Consider the following 22,156-nt stretch of genomic DNA (forward strand, 5'->3'; position numbering starts at 1 on the left):
AAGTGACCTTGTGGCAACTATAAGGTACTAACAGTTAACTGTTAGCTTTCATGGATGCTGTGCATCAACCAACTTAATGGTTACTATTCATATAAAATAGAAGAAACCTTGTTGCTGGATGGATTTGGGATGTTTGCTTTGACTAATGGTTCTCTAGTCCGCAAATACAAGCGAACATCTCGAAGACTAGTGGTTGCACCACGGAGAGGGTTCGCTGATAGATGTCTCAGAAGAGCTTAATAAGCATACCGGGGAGACGGTGGGATGTCGTCTTCCTGACATATGCGCTCACTCCAGAGGAAATACGTTTACCCTTGCTGTCATCATTAAATGATCCCATGGAAAATACTACCCGCTTGAATTCCAGCCTGCACAAGAGAACGATATTCGTATGCAGGTATTTACTTTCCAACGAAGCAGAAAATCAAGTCAGAAGTGTCGTGCTTTATTTCTGAGAATACAAATCTTCGGACTGAAAGAAAAACTGAAGGGACGGCAAAAATTGAATGTGCTAGCGACAAACGAGCAAATAAAATTAGTGAAAGTTTCTGCACGAGCAAAACTGATAATCAAACAGGGGGAAATAAAGTAATACAAAGTTCTAGGTTGTTCAGAAGAATCAAGGTTTTTGTGCATCGGTCACTGAAGGTTTTGTTTGCGAGGAGCGGAAGGGACCGGGTTCACCGTAGTGCAATTCCACCTGCCGGTTCAGGCAATCGGTTATGGCTTGCCTGAAAAAAAGAAGATCGGACTAAGAAGTCAACAGTCTTCATTCTTCTTCATGCGAGCCAGAAGATTCATCGTCATAGACGTCAGTTACTGAGACAAACCTCTACAGTGAAAATAGGATCAATGAAACGGGAGGTCAGCCTAAATCTACAAACATCCAGTCAAGCAATCTGGTCAGAAGACGACAGTATGAGTGTCCCTGATATCAGCTGGTAGCTACATCATTTAGCGCAACTGGATGGATACGGTGCGGGACAAAGAGACTTCGTCATTCAACGTGTACAACACCGAAAGTACTTCATTTCTTCTGCACTGCACTACCTTCACATACTACCCGATTTTGGTTTGTGTCACCCAAAATGCAGTGCGAAAAAACGCTGCTCCTGGTAGAGGACAACTAGCTGCTATCTCACCAAATATCCGTTTTCCCATCACCCCATTAAAGACTAACTGGTGCCAAACTTAAACCATCAAAGATTCCTCCCAATCATAGAACATAGTGTAGTTTGACAGAAGGCACTTTAAGACCAAAAATGCGTTTGTTTGACAGCATCAGTAGCGCAAACTGGGTGGCTTAATTCGGGTGTTGGGTTCATCTAACACATCACAACCAGGGAGTGACTTACTGTGATGTGAAGACATGTGCACCTCTGTGTCCCGGTAAAAGTAGAGTGAAGGTGAATACTACGCCTGATGTACTGTGTATTGACCACAGCCCGTTTCTATAGACTGCCGAAAGGGATGCCTCATTTTGAAAATTAGAGCTGCCAGGAACTGAATTCGAATCAACGGGGTTCTGTCAAAGAAACTGGCACTCGGGCACTAATCACTGCAGTTTGTCACTAAGTAACAATAAGAAACCAACGACATGGACTAGGGATGCGCCAACAATGTCACACGGGATATTCTGCGTTCACCAAGACCGGTAAGTCAACATACTATAAATCGACCTCACCACCAAACAGTCTATGTATGGGTGGGTCTTATCATCCCCTCTGAGAAAGTTCAACCGATGCTGTGAAAATAAATAACTAACTACTGTCTGACAGCGACATGTCGGTGCTACGTCGTGTACCAATTTCTCGTCTTGATGATGGGGAATTGAAGAAACGAACAGGGTGAAGTGCCTTTGATAAGACATGACAATCACGTGATAATGACTACGATTATCTAAAGATAACTCTTCGCGAACGACAAGCAATTTGTATGAAGAACAGTCTGGGTTGGGACCTACCGAAAGTCTCTGGTCCACACAGCATTGCGGAGGTATGCTCCAACATGACCCGACTGGGGTAGTATTCGTATCTCAGCTCCAGGGTAGAGCTTATTGAGCGGAGTTACACCATGCCGTGGAACATAGGCGTCCTGTTCCGCGGTCACAGCAAGCACGAGACGTGGGTCGGTTACGGGTGAGAAATTTCCAAGATGCGTGAAATAATCCATCAGCTCACGTAAAAACTGACGTACTTCGGGGTCCGGTGGAGTAGAAATGATGTTGCTGATGTTTTGCGGCCACGGCCGGAAGTAGGACATTCCAGTGTGCCAGATGGATGTATCAAAAGGGCGGCGCAATGCATCGGGAAGGTGCCAAGTCCGGCTATCACCTAGCTGTTTGAGAGGGATACTGAAACAAACGGTGGTTCGGAAATTACACGGTGGACAGTAGCTAGCGGATAAAACTCACGGGACGCATAACACAATTCAGAAAACCAATTGTAAGCGGACATGCTGAAACAACGAAAGATTAGCACAAATGTATCTGAACTAACCACGAGCCGATCGCACCAAGCAACAAAGTAATCGAAACGTCGATTATGAAATCACTTTATGTGATAGCTTGAGTTGTTGAAGATGATACTAAAATATCCTGAATGACGAATCTTCTCCCCAATATAACCCAGTTGAGTAAATATGCGATCACCTCTAGCTGAAAATTTACCCTTTGGATTCAGTAAACCTACCAGCCTCAGTTACACAAGCCTTCGTTTCAGTTGCAGGCAGTTAAAAGGGTGGATATGCGAAGCAAGTAACCAACAACCGAAAACTCAACGGTAAATGGCAAGCAGAATACATAAAGAAAGTCGGACGATTAACGGGGTCGACCTCTTGGGAGTAGACCATGTAGCTACTCAGTCACCACACACTTGACTGTTCAACTCACAGTCGCTCACTGGATCACGAGGCTTGTCTTTTTTCCATACTCAAACCACGTCACATTGAGCTGACTCACCGGACATCGATTGTCTGTACCGTCTAGTGAGCGCAGCAACAACTCATGTGCTGACAAACCCACGTACACTTAGACGGACCTACATATAGGGAAACCGAACACAGTCAGCACACAGACTCGCGCGCGCGCAGGGAGCAAGAAATCAGCCAAACACTCCAAGTCCACGGACAATTACGGAATACGTGTAGCAGCCAAACTGCGGAGAAAACACGTTCCCGCCGTCCGGACTTTCACCAAGGGACTCTCACAGACGATAAGTTCCTTTTTTTGACTTTCTCCCATTTTCGCATTGTATTTATTTTTATACGTGTTGTAACCCACCACTGTCAACCATGCTAAAAACTTTTATTAGTGCATACACCTTCTGAATTGTATTATGGCCATCCTCAACAGTACATTAATAACCACAACTCTTCCAAGAGAGAGGTAAAGACATTGTAGAGAAGCGCTCCCAGTAGAAACACTCCTCGTGCTAAAAAGGAGTGGAAAAAACTCAATATGAAGAAGGACTGGCTCCATGAGCAATAGGAGACTGATCACGATTTCTGGAGTCATTCTATGCTATCTGGTAGAGAGTATGGTCCTGATAGATCACTGTGGTATTTGTCCACAGACTCCCGTAAGAATGGAAAAACAACAATTATTCTGGATTCCCTACAACCGTCAACTTTTGACCACAGTCATGCTCTCTACAGAAAGGCTTCCGTGTCGTTCCGGTGCAAGGTTGGGCCAGAATTTGACTTGAAATGACTAACAAATAAAAACAGGCCTACTCACCAATACTTGGACACTGTTACAAACACGGTACGTGCATAGAAGCACTGAGTACGAGGTTCAGTTTGTGGTTAGGTAAGCGCGGTTTATTGTTGACTTAAAGTACCAGCCCAGCAACAGCATAGTAGCTTCACGGTGGATTTTCCGATGCCGGTTTAAGAGGTCAACAGCAAGCACACATCGCAAAAATTATCCTTTTTGATTTTTCTCATCCCCACTCAAATCAAACCAAAAGTTTCGACACATATTTCTTGGAGCGGTCAGCCACTAAGTTCGGCACAGAGGTCGGATATGTGGTGCGTGTGGATACGTGGAGTTCTAATAGCGAAGAAATCGCCCATGCGACTGAGCTTTTCGGGATCCAACCACACCTTTAATGCACACACTCAGTAGAATTCCAAGAAGTCCCGCTAGAATCGATGACAAAACACACTGCTTATTCACCGGATTCATTCAGTTGTCTGAGTAAACCAACATCACAGGAGAAAGAGCAATGATAAAAAGTTTAATATAAACGGTTCAGGTGATTTTGCTCGTTGTTTGGTACGGCTTTGGAAAGGAATAAAGAAATCATTACAAAGGCCGTGAAAGAGGACGATATTTCACGCATTATTCTAAACGGAAGTGTCACACTAGGCTTCCACATCGGTTCGTTTAACGAGCAACACATAAAAACCATACTCAGTTTGTGCTGTCCAGTTAACAAAACCATGACTGACATACCGACATACGGCAGCCCTCCATTTACCCTGGGGGTGAGATTCCGACGTTGTTCCGAGAGACAAAAGACACAGAAGTCATCAACAGTGGTAACATCCCTGCTTATCCGCCTAAACTCACTGAATACATTCCAGACACGATGAGACAAATTACAAAGTATTTGTCAACATTGCACGAAATAAGCCTTTTGTAGAAACCGCAAACATATCAAATTAATGTTCACGCGAAATGCAATAAATTAAAGTCGGTAATTATCGGTGAAAAAGCTGCCAATGGTTGCGTAGGATGAAGATCAAAAGGACTGCGTTGGTTTGAATTGAGCAGAAAACTAGAGCATTTGGAACTCATCGGGGGATGCCTATGAACCAGAAGCTTGAGCGTCATCTTCGTTGGTAGACAACATACCGTAGTAAGTAATGTTTTACTACTTTAACTGGTTTTGGCTTGGAAGAACTAGTTGTGAAATGACTTCATTCATAAAGCGACGATGGAAATAGTTGGCAAGAGGCACTGTGAACACTGTAAGACAATAGTAAACCGGAAAGAATAGATATGTTCCAAACGGGAATCTGAGTTTAGCTGTGGGTGCGAAATGTGGACCACTGTACTGCGGAATGCCTTAGCATGGAATAATTAGAGCGCCCTGTATAGCACTTCTACATATGAACTGTGGAGACAGAAATCTACGCAGTAGAAACAATATCTTCAATGCAGTGGATGAGGTGACGGCAACCCTGAAGGCCCCGTGAAGTTTGAACGTTGAAACACCTTTGGCTTTAATCAAATCCACGCTAAATATCGTTCTCCAGTGATCAAAAACAAAACCTGAGCCCTGCTATGAAAGTTATTTGTTTTGCACATAGTTTTCGCTGAAATTTCGTACCACACGAGGCATGAGGCAGGAAGTTTCCTTGAGCTGCACGGAATTCCAGTCGTCAACCCAGTTTCAAAATGCGCTAGTGGAAGTGTGTTGCAAATTTGGATGGACTTCGTTGTAAAGGAGCAGAGGAAGTAAAAAGATCCATAGCCTTAATGGTGTTTCACACTATACATAATAACGGTCTACAGTGGTCTCACGTCGCCTGCCATCTACAAGCGCTGTTCTCACAACAAGAGACATGATCCGGTAAACAATGCTCACTCTCGAGATTAGTGACCAGCTCGGTCGGCGGATTGTAGCAAGAGGGGAGACAGCGCCTAATCTACCTACAGCGCTGCAAAACATTTGGTGCTTTCTGTCAAAGTACGAGGACGGAGTCCATACTTGCTGAGTTGTAAACTACAATCCAAACTATCAATCAGTTATGGGAAATTCGATAACCATTTGGGCAATCAAGAGCCGAAGACTTAATTCATGACGGAACCGGGTGAGAAAGGATGCTGACTGTAAGGAAACACTTTGTTTTTCGAGAACTCATCACACACAGATGTGGAGAGATTTGCGTATATACTGACTGATTGTATACAAAACCATTCCGACTAACATGCCCAGACAAATAAATTACGTATGTTCATGTAACTTTGTTAGGTAAAGTGATCCTTAACTTTGAATTAGCTTCAAATGTCACAACATAGATACCACAGAGGTGAACTCACAGACTGAGAAAATATAATGTTCGCGCAACATCTGATTGTACTGTACTGGGAGAAGTGGATGGAGACGAATCCAAAACAGACGTAGGTGAGCTGGATGGAAGGAGTGTCGACGGATTGGGTTCACTGACCATGGCATTGGTGCCACTGGAATTGAAAACGGGGTCTACTTCACCGGGAGAGGAGGATCGCAAGGTAACAGTGGGCTGTGCACTGGGTTCGGAATGCATCTCTTTCATCGTGGGAATGGATAGTTGATTGGGTGTAGATGAAAACGCGAGTATGAATAAGACAGTTGGTTTTATTGACATTAAGGAACCGTAATTTAATATTGATTTAATTGATCGATAAGAAAACATGGATATCTGTCAAGCCACACTACATAATGAATTCAGTCAGGTGTCGTTTCATTCAGTAAACCACCTAAATGACGGAGACACGACAAAGGTAATTAGCCACAAAGAGTATCATCGCTTCCCCGAAGTATTTGTTGACTGCATTGTCCAGAAGTTGGGTATCGTGGTATCAGGACCACAATCGGTCGAGATGCCCCTCCTGACCAGAAGCTTCGGAACTAATAAAGTCGAGAAGTCGTTCTTCGAACATGGACAAGGATAAGTTATTTGTTCTTTGAGTTTCAGCTGTAAAATTTCCCTAACGTTCTTAGACGAAGCTGGAGGGTAACGACTCACTGATCACGTAAAAAGTTACAATAATGCTTCATTCAGACAGAAACCGAGCTGCCCTCCAAAATGATCAACCCAGCAGCTTGGCCATTTCCTCTCGGCCACTTTTCCTAACAGTTGTTCCCCTTAGAAAGGACTCCGAAATAAATTCGACAAGTTTTGGAAAGTTATACGACGTGGAAGTTATCCCCCCCCCCCCGGATTCACGTTATGTTACCACACGCAAAGTGAGACATAAAGGAGAAATTAGAATTCGGGTTGCTATTGGTTTGTTACGTACACACAACACTTCCAGCGTGCCAAAAATGAATAAGGAATTATACTTGGGCGGACTTTCCCGGAGCCTTTCATCAGCAAAGACATGAGTGCAAGACACTCAGGTGGATCATTGATATTGTAGTCAACTGGGGGCCGGTAATTACTCCCAGCTCAGATCAAGGCCGATCGTTTAGGAAGCCGAGTGTATCCAACATACATTTTTGCCGGTGGCTGAGCAGTCAGGTGCGTCACACGCCGACCGTGAATGATTTGGAATCGTGGTTAAGCCAAATACTCCAGCAAAGTAATCAATGGTCTGTTGAAGCACCCGACACCTGATTAGGCCTTTCAGCTTGGTAGAAACGCCGCCACGAGGATAGTGACACAGTACCAGCACAACAAAGAATATGCGGGTGTATGGCTGGTCACCTTAGAGCACTTCGACCGTATGGGATGGGTAAGTCCGTTTGTTGTAGCAATTACTTGCAGTCGTGCTTGATCTGTTGTCCGATATACAGTCATACTACCTCAAATTTTGATACGCCCCCTAGGCAGCCCAGCATACCAATCGGTTGGGAGATATCCACAAGCGGTTAATTAAGCGTCAAGCAAACTTCCAGGAACGACCTACATTGCTGGTGATGTACCATGCGAGCTCTAAAAAAAACGCGACACCAACTCGGGCAGTTCTCTCAACTGTTGTGTCAAACAGGGTGTGCGCTTGTTTCTGGTTGGAGTGAAACACTGCTTGGAAATGTTACTTCTCATGGAAGTTTGCAAACATCAGACGGTTTACGTACAGATCCAGAGGAAAGCCATGCGCTCAAAATGTGGCATAACCCAGAGGATATGAGAATATTCCTCAGGTTGAATGGCATAATAGGTCGTCAGCCATGCTCCACGAAAAATAGAGAGAAAAACGCTCCCCGGGAGTAAGTGGGCTGTGGAAATGGGATGACGATCAACGAAAGGTCTTCGAGTGAGTGAAAAAAGTTGCTACAGAAGCACCAGTTTAGACTTTCGTTGGCGAATCGTAAGGTCCGGCTGGTGAAACGATAAATGATCAAAATAAGTGCACCAAGTAAAAACAAACACAATAGCAAAAGTGTTGATGGGGAATAATTGAGTCCCCAGCGCCATCGTTGCAACTTATTTATTAAATGCATGGTGAATTCCCCGATGGGAACGGCGTACACTTGAAAAAGTTTGGTTTATTGCATCACATATCGGTTGTTATACAGCAGCTAATGAATACTTGTAGGGAGTATACCGTCAGTGAGGATTCTGATGCCACAAAAACGAGCATAAAACAAGATCAAACATGCAGTGAACGCAAAGCTGGATGCAGGTTACGGAAGTATCACCAGTTCGACCTACCGAGAGGGCTCTCTTCGAGTGTACTGGTGCATCTATACTTTTCCGGTATAGATGGTTGGATGAGGGGACGAATGCAGTCGGAAAATATCGAATCTGAGAAGTACTGTTTTGTCAGAGTATCCCAGTCGACGGCCCCAGCCATAATCCCCTAAAAAGGATTGGGGAAATTTTGTAATTACAGGTATGTTCCATAAGAGTAAGGGGGGAAATAGTGGAAGTGATGTCTTTGGGCTAACCAATGACGATGACCAAGGGTTGGTGGGAAACCGACATAAACATCTGTGTATAATCAAAAATGATGTAAAAATATACCGACTAATTACCTAAAAGTCCGACAATGAACTGAAGCTCCGGAATTTTAAGCGTATCATTTGTTTCAAAATCGAACTCCCGAGACGTCCCCTCACAGATACTGAGTATGCAGACGATATTGCTCTCCTTGGTTCAGATCCTTCTCAAATGCAAACGAGTTTAAATAAACTAAATAACTCTGCCGCACGGTTTGGCATGCGCTTCACATCTGCAAAGTGTAAAGTGCTGTTATAAGACTGGGTGGGATCAAACTCACACCTCATGCTTGCAGCTGAGCCAATCGACATGGCAGATAAATTTGTTTACCCGGGCAGCTAAGTTCTGAAGGACTGGCTAAGGGTGAGAATATTTCTGGAATCGGGAAAAAACAGGGCAACTTTTGCCAACCTCCGACACCCATGGCGCCGACGTGACGTGGGCTTGTCTGCCAAGGGAAGAGTTTATACTGCGGTGGTGCGATCTATACTACTTTAAGGATAAGAGACGTGGCCCCTACAGGCAGAGGACATGCGGAAAATGTCAGTATTTGATAATCGGTGTCTCCGAAGCATTTGTCCGGTCTGATAGGAACATTGGATTGGTAATGTTGAGGTACGCCAGATGGTCTTAAGAAGAAGGAACTCTCTCTCGATAGATGAATTACTCAAGCTTCGTAGGTTACGCTGATTAGGACATGTACTCCGCATGCCAAAATTCTGTCTGCCCCACAGAGCTCTTTTCGCCCAACCCTATGCTGAGTGGAAACGACCAAAAGGTGGACCTGGCAAAGAAGTATGAAGACACTAACCAGTAAACTTAGTAAACTTAGTCGGATGGGCAAGTGCCGCCTCCCTGGATAGGGACCCCGGGACTCAAATCGCCAGTGGTTAATGATACTGGCGGGAATGGCCCAATCGCGCAGTCAGTGGCGCTCGTGCATCAAAGCTATTGCCTTCAAAGCGTAGCTACCCAAACAAACTGAACATGCCTCCAAGGCTTGTTTTTTTATTCCAATTCCCCGTTTTCCGGTGATCGAAACTGTAGCAGATAGAACCAATGTGCCTATGGCACACGATTTATAGCTGATAAATTGATTGAATGTGATTGGCGCCCGATCCCCAATTCACATCAAAACCTTCCCATACCAACAAAATGTTCAAATATTCTATCGACGGTGTCATGATTGTCATTATCCAGGGAAGAGTATGTCCCACATGAGCATTCGAAGCAACTGAAGGATAGATCCCAAACTGATATTGTCACAAAGCGAACAGTCTGGTTCAAATAAGTAGCACATGTGCAAATGATACACTTCAAAACGTTGAGTAACTTTCAGACCAATCTCTCTGCGTCCGGTTTCAATTCGGCGACGGGTTTGCCACAAGAACCATCACATATACCACCACCACTATCAAAATTATTGTCGATGCCAATAAAAAATTAATAAGGAAGAAGCGCCATGATAAACAGCTGAAAGGGAAGGGGTGGGAACTTAGCGGTAAAAATCTCATGTCCCAAGGTAAATCGATCAAGGAGGTGTCTCCAACTTGGAACAACAACGGAGTGAGCGTATCTCAGCAGCATATTGGATTAAGATGTTATCAGTGAGGCTGACCTAATACCCATCGCTAACCTGCCCAATAAAAAGACACAAGCCCTGGCAAGGCAGTTCATTTGGAGAGAAACCACGATTGCCACTTGCGCAGAATAAATTATGATCCGAGAATAGAATTAGAAGTCCGTCTCCACGGTTGTCAAAATGAAGTCAGAGAAATGCAGCGTTGTGTTGCACGCAGCTGTATGGAAAAAGGTACTTCTCGGTTGCTGAGGCCGAAGAACGGTGTCGACTTCGGGATGCTCACCAGAAGCCCAGTATTCAGGACGTCCGGTAAATTCATCGGGCCGCATATCTGCCAGTGAGCAGTATCTTGCCCCAGGGGTTACCAGCAGAGAATAATCACATGCTTTATACGTATTAATTGCATTATACTGCGGTCAAATATTGCGCAATAAGTAACCACTCTACCATTTTATTCACTCCGACAACTGCTGATGAGAAACTTAATAAAGGTGTAAGTCTTTCACCCAAAAATAAACTGTTTGCTGAGTCAAGGCGATAAAAGCTATATAATTTATTATTTCGATATACAGAGAGTCCTACAAAAATGTGATATCCTTTGAGAGCTAAGCTACCAACTTACATCAACGAACACAACAGATGCAGTGGTCCAAGACAGACAAGGGATCAAAGAAATCGGCTTCGGCCATACAGTTGCACATAGACTTGCCATCTAAAATGAACAGAAGCGGGACGATTCAATATGGAATTGATAGCTTGCCAAAATGACACAATGATGACATTACCTGCCCCTATTTTTCAAGGGATTCAATCAGAGTGAGCGGAAAAATCGTCGAACTTGGTGTTGTCCAATTTGGCCGAATTAACTGAATTAACTGTTCTATCAGCAGAACACACCACTCATAAGGTTGATGTCAAGAAAATATACTGTGACACTTCGAATATCGTGGCAATCGAAACACCAGGCGATCTTTTTGGGGGCATATTCCGCTGAAGAACGGCATAAACGAGAGATTCAGCTGAGTTTCTCGTTGTCACTAAACGTAGTTCATCAGAATATATCATTCGTATGACAGCTGCATGTCAGGAAAAACAAATTTGTGCAAATCAACATGAAAATAACGTAAGATGATATGACGAAACAACCAACGACCATCTACGCTACCTGGGCTACCAACAATAGCATTGGACGATTAAATATGGAGCTGTTTCGATATAGGGGAAAATAAACGTGTCACGAGGGTATAATCTTTATATCAAGGTAATTCAAAACTGCCATGGCTACTTCCTATGCGCACGAGAGGGCGAGCACACTCGGCGCAAGTTCAAGGTCAACTTAAGGTATGTTTCTAGGAAATATCCGCTCAGTCGACGAAATTTTGATAAACTTGGTTTGGCGAGCAAATTGTTCAACAGTGTGATATTTGTGAGGTGACGGTAGTCGTGTAGCCCTGTCAAGGGACGGTCATAAGCCAATCCGATATCTTTCTTTCAATTGTAGTGATAAGACCGGTGGTATAGTCAAGCATAATGCATTGTTTTGATTTTAGTTGCGACGCACGATAGTCTTTTCGTCATAGGCATCCCCTTCTGGAGAGTTATTTATGCTGAACCACTGAGACCTCATATCCTGTTCAATGTGTCGTCCACAAACTTCGCTTTATCAGTAGTCCAGAACCAGTGAAGAACTTTATGCTATTAATCCAAATAGGATTGGAACTAAAACCTATGAAACAAGGCGTTGTCGCTCCTGAATAGCACATCCTGTTGGCATTTATGAAGTGGGAAAGAAAGCAACAGGTACTTCGATGCCGCGTGGATGTAGCATTGTTCTCTCTATCTGGATCATATCGCGATTTAACGGATTCTGGTTTCGGGAATGTATGTTGCAGTATGTCGAACAATGGAGCAGTTCCGTACTGACCAGCCCGAGGCAAACAGGACTAAACCGAGGATGATACGCTTGTACATCGAACTTTTATGGATCGCGCACTTTCTATTTACTTCTGCCTTTTTCATGGCGTGGAGTTGATTGTTCACCAGTACTCTTGGAATGTTGGTGCTTTCAGTTACCGATATTCGCTCAAAGGGGGTATGTACGGCGATATCACTAAGCATGACTGGTATATGTTGTCTGTCGCGCGTGGAAAAAAACGATCAGCAATAGCACCTTTCCGGTGCCTAGCTGCCATGCTACCCGAAGAAAACACGAGGGTTGGGATACTGCCGGGTTGCCCAAGCCTAGACGGGGGAAGTCGAGAGGCGGAGGTCGGGTTCGAACCACTGACCTTCCGGTCAGTAAATTCGCGTTCTAACCACTTGGGTCATCTCGCCCCCGTCGCGTTGGGAACCAAGACATCACTCATACGCACTTGATAGATCTTTTGATACGACAGAGTGGCAAAGATAAGATTTGTTCCCTTCAAACTGGTGCTGCTTTTGTATCGAGGGTGGAGTCATCTCGCCCCGTCGCGTTGGGAACCAAGACATCACTCATACGCACTTGATAGATCTTTTGATACGACAGAGTGGCAAAGATAAGATTTGTTCCCTTCAAACTGGTGCTGCTTTTGTATCGAGGGTGGAAATGGCTATCTATCCCTACTTAGCTTCATCAGGCTTATACACATCAGGGCGACGCGTTTTTTGATATAACGCATCAAGAAATTGCCTAGGTGAAGAATTAAATAGTTTAGAGAAAAAACGAGTGACATGAACTAGATGCGGCTCTTTGATAGTTACTGGAGTCCGGTAAACGTGCACCCAGTCTGCTAATTACAAGATTCTACCCTGAATGGATATTATATCCCTTTACTCTGAGTGATTCACACTGTGCATCTTGGTTTCAGTGTCAGAAGAGAAGCACAAAGCAAATTGTGAGCGGCTAGAGCCTGTCTGACCTATTTGAAAAGTTAATACTGAGGTGACATTTTTAGACACTTAAAATGTATGAAGGTTCACCCTGAAGTGGAAATGTGTGAAGCGTCTGCAAAAATCGGAGTCCACTTTACAAGCGGTAATAAATTCATCGAACACACAAAGCTCACGAGTACGCAGCCGACAAACTTCTGAAGATTCGAGGAACGATGGATGATTTTGAGGACCTGACAATATGAATTCAACAAAAGCAGGTACATGGAAGAAACGTACATAACCGCCCATTGAAATCCCATGAATGGCAACAGGACCATATCCATTGGTCTCGCACCATCGGAGCAACGTCGCACACTCTGTGATGAGCGCACCGCCCATGATGAACAAATCGGACACATAGTTCAAACAAGAACCCCTAGAATCAATAAAAATGCGTAAACGATATATTCATGAGACAGTTGGTGGAAAACATAAGCATTTCGGGCCAAAACCTACAAACCGTGAGTAACCGTGCTTTGCTGAAGTTTGATGGTTATTGACAGATGTCAGGAACAAGGAGAACAATGTCCACGATGAAGAGAATCAACTAACTTTCATCGTTTCCTACAAGCCCTGTGCTTATCTTCGGCCTTTTGAACCAGCTACTTCACTTTTTAAACAGCTCACCACGTTGTGTTTTGCTCGCTCCAATGTGCAGACTGACGGTGCCAAGAGGAGTAAAAGCAAAGCAAACTAATCTACTGAGTGGACGTTTTTTCCGGGCGGATCAGATCAGGGAGCTTGTTTAATGCTGAAACAGTATGCTTACTGAATATCCAAATGGGCAAGGTACCTAGGGGAAATAGGGTAGGACTTAGCAAATGCAAATCCACCCGATAACCACTGGATAACTAAGACCCAGGGGATATCGGAGCTTCAATTACCAATTCGGGTTTCTCCTTCTGCAAGTCCACATTCGGTTACACGGAAGTCTACTCGTGATCGCCGTACTGTGGTTGGATGGATCAATTATCTCATTGTATCTATACAAACGTGAAAATGCACACCATGCAGCGTCACTCGACAAAAGCATGCGCATATGCTGCTTAAATTCAAGGACAGGAGAAACCGAACTTCTTATTCTCAAATCAAATAGCCACCACCAGAACAGCAGCATCAAGGTAGACACTAAATCTTCACTGTCGTACAACTGCAAACCGTATCTATGTATATTTAAGACCATGGAGTGAGAAGAGAGGATGAGAGAGGAGACCCGGTGCTCGCCTCTCGCAAGCGTTCTGAGGTACCCACACCTCCAAACGCTCAATCAGACACTGGTGAGCAATTGACAGCACGAAAGCTAATGATGTCGATCAGCCGTCGTTTTTCGCAATGTCTCCAGCCAAGCGAAGGAGGGGTCGGGGAGAAATCAACCTGGACGGCGGACCGCACTAACAAAGCCCAAACTCTTCGCAATCTTTTGCACACCCTTCTGTCAAGTCATACGCTGCCCACTTCACGATGTTCGCCATTCTGAAAGAGGCACGGAGAACAACACTCGTCTCGGTAGACGGTGTATGAGCATGCGTAGAACACAGCCGAGAGACCGCAAGATTTGATCGGCACACACCTGAAACAGCCCATCTCCGTTGTCCGTGCGTCTCGTATCCCAATGAATACGACCACCGGATTGGGTCTCAGCAGCGCCTCGTCGACCTAAGTGAGCGTTCATGACTGGGGCTTGCAGAGCGAGCACGAAAATTTGGGTGGGGTGAAGTAGAAGAGGGAAAACGTGTAAGTTTGAGAAGGGAGGTGTCCACAGTAGTATGTTTTCCCTTACCCTCCTTGCTAAATGCAGCAAGTAAGGCGACCCGGCTGGTGACACCACGCGACGACCGATTTGTCATGGGATTATTGTTGGTTGTATCGTGGTTGTACGTGGGCTCAACTACTGCCACGGCAACCACACCTAGACAGGAGGACAGTTAGGGTCCTCGACAACAGTCTTTGTAAGGAAGCAGTGTTTGGTGTGAAATACTAGTGTATTACCACTCCTAACGAATAAGTCTCCAAAAATGTTCCAACTTCCAACCTAGAGGATCAGGAGAGTGTGTTGGTTAGACCTCTGACCATTGTCCAACCTGGTATGGGACTCTGGGAGTGTCACACAGACACCCCCAGTACAATGCAGTGGGTCAGGGAAGAACAAAAACAGTCCAGTAAAATCAACCCGAATAGTACCCAGAAGCAAGAACTCTCTGTCGTTGTGGTGGGAGGTCCGAAGTCCTTAAGTTAAAATGATTTATCCGAGGAAAACGAACTAATTGGCAGAGCGTAAGGCGCAACCAATTAAAAAACTAACCTTAGCGAGTAAAGGATTAAACTTGAACCCCATAACCAACCAGCAGCGTTTCAGCAAATTCGAGAAGTCACAGTGCACGCATCATGGATGAGAGGAACTGTAGACCTCTAGATTGCCGGACGCGCGCCCTACCCGATGATTGTGCTCCACGTCACGCTCGAGTACCTGTACATCGCGTGAGATTTCCAACAACCCTAGCCAACAGATTGCCAACCGTGATTGAAACATTTGTGCGAATTACTCAGTCAGCTGGATATTGACATTATCCAGATATCCACAGAGTTTTGATTCAGACGGGCGAAGATGGGCTTAATAAGCGTTGCATGAACGAAAAAGGTGTCTGGAGATGGCGTGTCCCATCCTAAGAAATGCACAGTTTTTGGGAGCCTGTGCTCATTCTAAAGTGTTCTAAATGTGTTCTGCGGTATGCCCAGTTCTGATAGGATGTGCGAGCTAATTTCTGTTGAAAGCAAACGAACTCAAAAATCCTACAGTGGAGCTACCGGGACAATAATTTAAGACTATTGATCTACGTTGATCATTCCAGAACCACACTAAATTACGTAGTCCTGATCGCGAAACTCCAAGATTCAGTGGACAGGTAAGTTTAAAAAAATGAAGGCAGTTTGCTTACAGTGTGCGATTTTAAAATTGCAACGTCGCATTTGAAAAATGAGAACATACCCAAAGAATTCGACAGATACATTCATTTGTACAGCAATTTGGTTTTCATGGGAGGCTCACCCTGAATCCCAGCTGAATCTCTCGTCTGTAGTGTCATTCTTCAACATTCAGTTGGAAAATAGGGGCAAGGAACCGCGGAATGCAGTGTCACAATAAGTAATCGAAATGCTGATAGGCACTATAAACATTCGATGTGTTGGGATTCGCACGATTTATTCTACTATGAACCGGCTAAACCATTCGTACGTATTATCCCCAAAGATACGCAACAGTATCGTTATGAACAAAATGGATCATGTCATGGTGTTACAATTTGTAAGCTTCTGTGCTCCAGTGAGCTATGCTGTCCACGAAGCTGTCCACGTGATACCAGAAGTCTATCATCACATCAGACTGGGCTAACACAGTCTGCTAGCCCTCCAGGTTTGGAAGCATCTTAATGTCTCAGGCCAACTACCAATACCTCGCAGTCAAACTCCTGAACCAGAAATTTTGGTTAGTGGTCCTAATTGTCTTCCGGTTTGAGTAGGGGCGTCCAAGTGCTATCTGACACCACATGAAACCAAGAAGTATTTAGGCACCACAGCGGTCACCGCGGGGTGACACCAACCCGGGTACTGTATTTGCCGTATACTGTGGGGCAGTTAAACGATAACAGACTCGCGCTTCAATATGATTTTCTCGTGTTTATTTTCAGGATGACCCTTCTGTGGGTTCCAAGCATAGACTTCTTGGTCTTACATTCTCAGCAGTGACCAAAAGCGTTCAACCAATTACGTCTGCGTCCTAACGTCTAATTTTCGGGTCTCATCCTCCTATTCCAACTTATAATGTGCGAACTAAGAAGGAAACAGGTCAAGAAGTTATTCCAGCATGCACTTTTGCTACTTAATTGACAGGCATTTGCTGCGCCTCTGAAACTCGTATGTGAGATCCAAGAACACTAATCGGTATTTCGGTCACGATACCACCTACGAACTTCAGGCAACCTTGAATTTGCTGCAGCGAGTTACGTTGGCGTCAGCTCCCGACCTGAGGCTTCTTCGCTTGATCTCCGTAGAAAACTGTTTTTGCGCTGTTTGTTAGTTAGCATGCGATAGAATCTGTACTAACCGAAATAATACCTGCTCCCTGCACTAAGTTTCCGCATACGCATCAATCGGTCGCAGCTTGATTCGGTGAAAGGTACTTCTTGCCTAGAACGAATCACTCTACTACGCAGCACAAGGGTTTCAAGTGGTCTCTTGGTTGTCAATTATCTCAGTGCCTAAGTAGAACGTCTCAGTTCACTGGAGACGCAACTTTTTGGGCAGTCTGGCTTCTCTTCCAGACGTATTGGCAATGGTGGCCATCTTTTGAGACCTGGCAATGATTACTAATCGCGCTGCAGTGGTATTGGGTTCTCTACTGGTGATGGAGTCAGATTGACCGCGTACCCATTAGCAGACGATGGCGAGACTTTGCTCTCGACTGTCAACCATTCTGAACTATTTACGTAGATTCAGATCACGATATCGTCCGGTGTCTGTTTTCGAGATTTTTTCGGGGAGGCATAAGGAACAAACTTATCGTCTAGTCATCGAAAAACCTAACCCAAAGCTTAAACAGCCTTAGGAAACAGACCTAACAAACATGGGTTGTGAAAACCCCATCCTTAGGAAAATTCACCAGTACCTGGAACGAGGTAAGCACTGCTATTCACATGAAAAGAAGCTCAGCATGTATTGTTTCGTAGTACCAGACCGAATGTCAAAATAGTCACTGTTGCTTTTCGATGCAGGATGTTGTAGTCCTTCAGATGCTGAGTACACCTCAGTCAGAAGGTACTCCAAACGCATCTAGAGCAGTCTACATGCGGAAAGAGGAACATAGTAGAATCAGATCGTGGGAGCGGAGCGAACTATCGTAACTGGAAATATTCGAAACCAAACGGGACCAAAAGGGTCGGGTGTTAGTTAAGTCATCAAAAACAGTACTGGACATTCGATGTACAACAAGGACTAGTGCTTTGTGTTCAGCATTTCCGACAACGTCTTAACCCACTCAACTCACTAAGTTTATTCTTCAGTTTCTGAAGTATTAATATGCTTTTCTGTCATGAAGTGCTACTATGATACCTGAACCTCACGCAAGACGCAAGTCTGTGCAGTGTTTCGACTAGGTAGGGCAAGTGTTTGAGCAGTGTGATGCAAATCAACGACCAGCTGTGGGTAGTTTCCTTGAAGTCAGGGGACTGCTGACCAAATCAATAGGTTAATCCCTGTATACATACTTGGCTAACGAAAAATGCCCTAGAATTTTCTGCATGCTGTTCGTAACATTCGTTGCCATACTTTTGTCGGCGTTTGTATTTGCGTTGATCTAGCAAAAAGTTTTCCCACGACTAGCACGTTCAGCCAGGATTATCCACTCTCCACGTTCAATTTTTCGCGAATTTGAGTGTCAAAATCCCATCTGGAGAAATACTGGCAGACTCAGGGCATTCAGATGATTTTGTTCTCTTATTTGACGGTAATACATTCACACAGACTGATTCAAATAGAATGTTGGCATTCGCTTTGCACCTCCAAGGTGCAAAGAGCTTTAGTTTGTTGATGTGTTTATTTATATTGGCAGCTACCTGTGCAGTGACTATATTGTGACGGGTGAAATCAATGCATACATTATTGTGACACCAGCATTATTCACAAACTTAAGTCATCTCTGATGTCAGAAACGGATATCACGACTCTTTAGGGCGTGTCCACAAAACCACCATGAGAAAATTCCTGGTCGCTGGCTGAAAACCCTCTCCGAAGACCCTAAACACATTCAACTATTTGATCGCTGCTGTTGCCGTAACATGGGAGGTATAAGTTAGCCGAAACACGTACATAACGAAGCAATCTACGTGCGAGTATTAGGTAACGATTTACACTCGCCTGAGTAGCAGATAATGCTAACCAGGCTAAGGAGGTTGGGGCATGTAGTATGTATGTCGGCTTAACGTCTACCAAGGAAACTGATATTTTCCACTCTATAACCTTGTTGGCAAAAGGTTCGCGCAGGTAAGGCCACGAGGGAAAATAGGAAGCAAGAGCAGTTATTGTCGGGATGGGCGACTGGCATCTTCACAACTTCCTGGGTGGGGTCCATATAGTTATTGACGCACGTGGTTAGAACCCCTCCAGGACATGATACGTGACCGATCCCAGTGGTGAGCTAGCTGTCACATCTTACCCAGACTTTCTATCTAATGCTTGTCTATCTTCGTTGGGCTTGTAACGCAAACGACGTTGAGCCGATCCTGCTTGTGGTGTCTTGATCCAACACAATGCTCAATTGTGTTTAGTTCAATGGTTTAGGGAGAAAGAGTAATAATTGTTCATCTGTAACATCCTTTCGGTGCGTAGCTGCCATGCCACCCGAAGGGAGTATGGGGGGTGAGATATCGTCATACACGAGCAGTCGAGATGAAGGGGTTAGGTTCAAACGACGGGCAGTAAGTTCGCACTTTAACCACGGAGCTATTTCGAACTCGATGGCTCTAAAACATGCACGCATACTGATCATGCTCGCTTTCCATTAGGACGTAGGGATTTTTGCATTGGTACAATCCCTCTCCGTACTTTCTCCTCAATGGTCGTAAGACAGTAAAGCGCCAGCTGATACTATCGGCATACTGCTGCGTCTGACAAGGATACGAGAGTAATTTGGTACTGTCACTCCTTAGAACGGCGTGACCTAATCTGACAGACCTCTCTGCAAAGACCAAGAAATTATACGAATGCTCCACCTGTTTTGTAATTATGGGAAGAATTGTGTCAGCTGGGAAGTCCGAGGTTCGAAAAATCACCACAGTGATGCACTACTTATGTAGGGAGTGGGTAAAAATAATGATAAACAACGCAAAAAGGCGGAAAAGAGACTAGGGAAGTACCTAATCAGCTAAATGAAACTGACTCACCTTTGATCTTTTGGTTTCCGTTTCGAGTAAAATGGGTTCATTATGATAATCGAAGCAATCCCGTCTTCCAGAAGGCGATTCGCCAGGAAAAGACGTCGGCGGTAATATGTCTTAATACATGACTTAGTAACATAGCAATCACCCCACTTACGTGATCCCCAGTTCCAGCGAGCTGTAGGCATATCGGTCGATATTTTGGTATCCACTCTTTTGGTAAAATGAGCTGAAACCTGAGAGGTGGTCAGCAAAACTACGGCAATGATTACCGAGCTAGTTCGTTCTCCGGCAGCATAACCCCAGGCAAAGCTTTGCTGAATGGACTGATGAAAGAACCTTCAAGTATCACAGCATTCTTGCGCACAGTCCGCTGTTCAAATGTGATGGGGGACTCGTGCGCTACAAGTGTTTCAAACCGGTCGCGCCGTGTGATGAATTCCGTGTTTTCTACCAATCTTGCGAAGATGAGAATCTATGGACCAGCATTACTTGCGAAGAACTTCGGGTTTCCCCCAACCCTTAGTGAAAAACTTCATCGGAATAGCACTCCGATATATTTTGTCAAAGGCACTCATTGCGAACGAGGTGTGAAAACCTGTGGGAAGTTCAGGGTACACTCAGAGTCCAGCCCTAAAGGTACGGAACAACGGAAAAGTTGTATGGAATACCGGAACTTTAGGTCCAGCAGATAAATATGTAGAAGTAATGAAGTGTTAACAAGTGCACAATATGTGTGGACGAAGTTCACACGGATGAGTTAGCTCTATCGTTGTACGGCAAGTGTGAGGCTTATACAGCTGAAGACAATAATGTTGATGACGGGAAACCATACACACCGCGCCTAATAGTGATTAACCATGCTTTCTGTGAAATCATTCGGATATTAGTATCGCGAGAAAAAACAAGTCCAGGTACGGAGCGAGAGCAAGCTTCTAACATGCCAACGCGTTTCTTGTACGTAAAGGCATCTATGGTTGCTGAGGCTGCTCGAATACTGTCTACTCTCTGTTGTCACTTAAGTTCTGATAATAAATGTGAATGCAGAAGCTGGCTTAACAAACAGCAGAACCATTGCCGATATTATTTCAAGTGAATATAAAGGAAGTTTGTTAAAGATTATGCAGTTATGAAGGCGACCTTGGCCTTTGGGTAAAGCAACAACATACGCGCGTAAACAGCAGTAATTATAAATGATGTGACCAACTTTTGAATAGATGTGCGACCAATCCTCTATCTTTATCGGATGTCACCAAATGGATAGAGTTCAAAAAGTTACACCTTGGCCCAACGGTCACACCTGAAGACGACAGTGACTGAGCGAGAGTACTACTGTTTCTGGGTATATTGTGGGAAGCTGTTTTTGTGGACTTCAGCTCGACCTCCGCACCGCAGTACGTCATGATAAGTGTCTCCTCATATTAACTGAAGCATTTACCAGCACCACCATGGACGGAAATATACCACCGATGGAAACTGCTGTTACCGTCCATCGATTAAAGAAGCGGTCCGCCGTAAAAAAATGGAAATCCGATTGACCAATAGTTCATCGCATCCATAAATAGAACAGCTAAAGCGGTCAAAATTATAGCCATCAATGAACGCAGAAAATGGCCCCAAATCTCTGATACGTATGGCGGTATTGGCTGTTTCTGAGCTAGGCTATTTGCATTACTTGCAAAAATACACCAGTATTAAACACTTGACTGTCATAAGATCGTGGAAGAAAAGTGGCAAGGGAGAAAAGTTAAGGTGTAGTGCAAAAACGCCTCTCCCAGTAAGAGATGCCACCTCAATGCAATAGTGAAGCATGAGTGATGTGACGACTTCCATACTTGCCCCGGTTGCAAACTTTGGATATCAAGACACAGAAATATTAGGAAGACTGGAGAGGCGATCAGACGAAGTAGCATGCACCCAAGCTGCGAATAACCACACTTCAAGGTCTGGGTTAAAGTCATACAGACCCGCGCGACAGGAATGTGAAGGCAGTTAGCATACCCATATCCGTAGATTAAATGCTGCCTTTTTCCCAAAAGAGACGGTTCAGCGACTGACAATATATGCTGACAATATATGC

At 44.5% G+C, this 22,156-nt stretch overlaps 1 protein-coding gene across 1 annotated transcript; it reads right to left on the reverse strand.

The window, feature by feature from the left end:
• Positions 1 to 410: 410 nt before the first annotated feature.
• On the reverse strand, positions 411 to 20,654 carry T265_03336 (hypothetical protein; the record flags this gene model as incomplete). Its single annotated transcript, XM_009167797.1, has 9 exons — positions 411 to 731; positions 1,964 to 2,353; positions 6,050 to 6,278; positions 8,368 to 8,515; positions 10,860 to 10,949; positions 13,388 to 13,526; positions 20,083 to 20,402; positions 20,429 to 20,534; positions 20,569 to 20,654. The coding sequence occupies 9 exons, from the start codon at positions 20,652 to 20,654 to the stop codon at positions 620 to 622; spliced, it is 1,620 nt and encodes a 539-aa protein (XP_009166061.1).
• Positions 20,655 to 22,156: the final 1,502 nt, after the last annotated feature.

The sequence above is a fragment of the Opisthorchis viverrini genome (genome assembly GCF_000715545.1).
Source record: "Opisthorchis viverrini unplaced genomic scaffold opera_v5_46, whole genome shotgun sequence".
NCBI lineage: Eukaryota > Metazoa > Platyhelminthes > Trematoda > Opisthorchiida > Opisthorchiidae > Opisthorchis > Opisthorchis viverrini.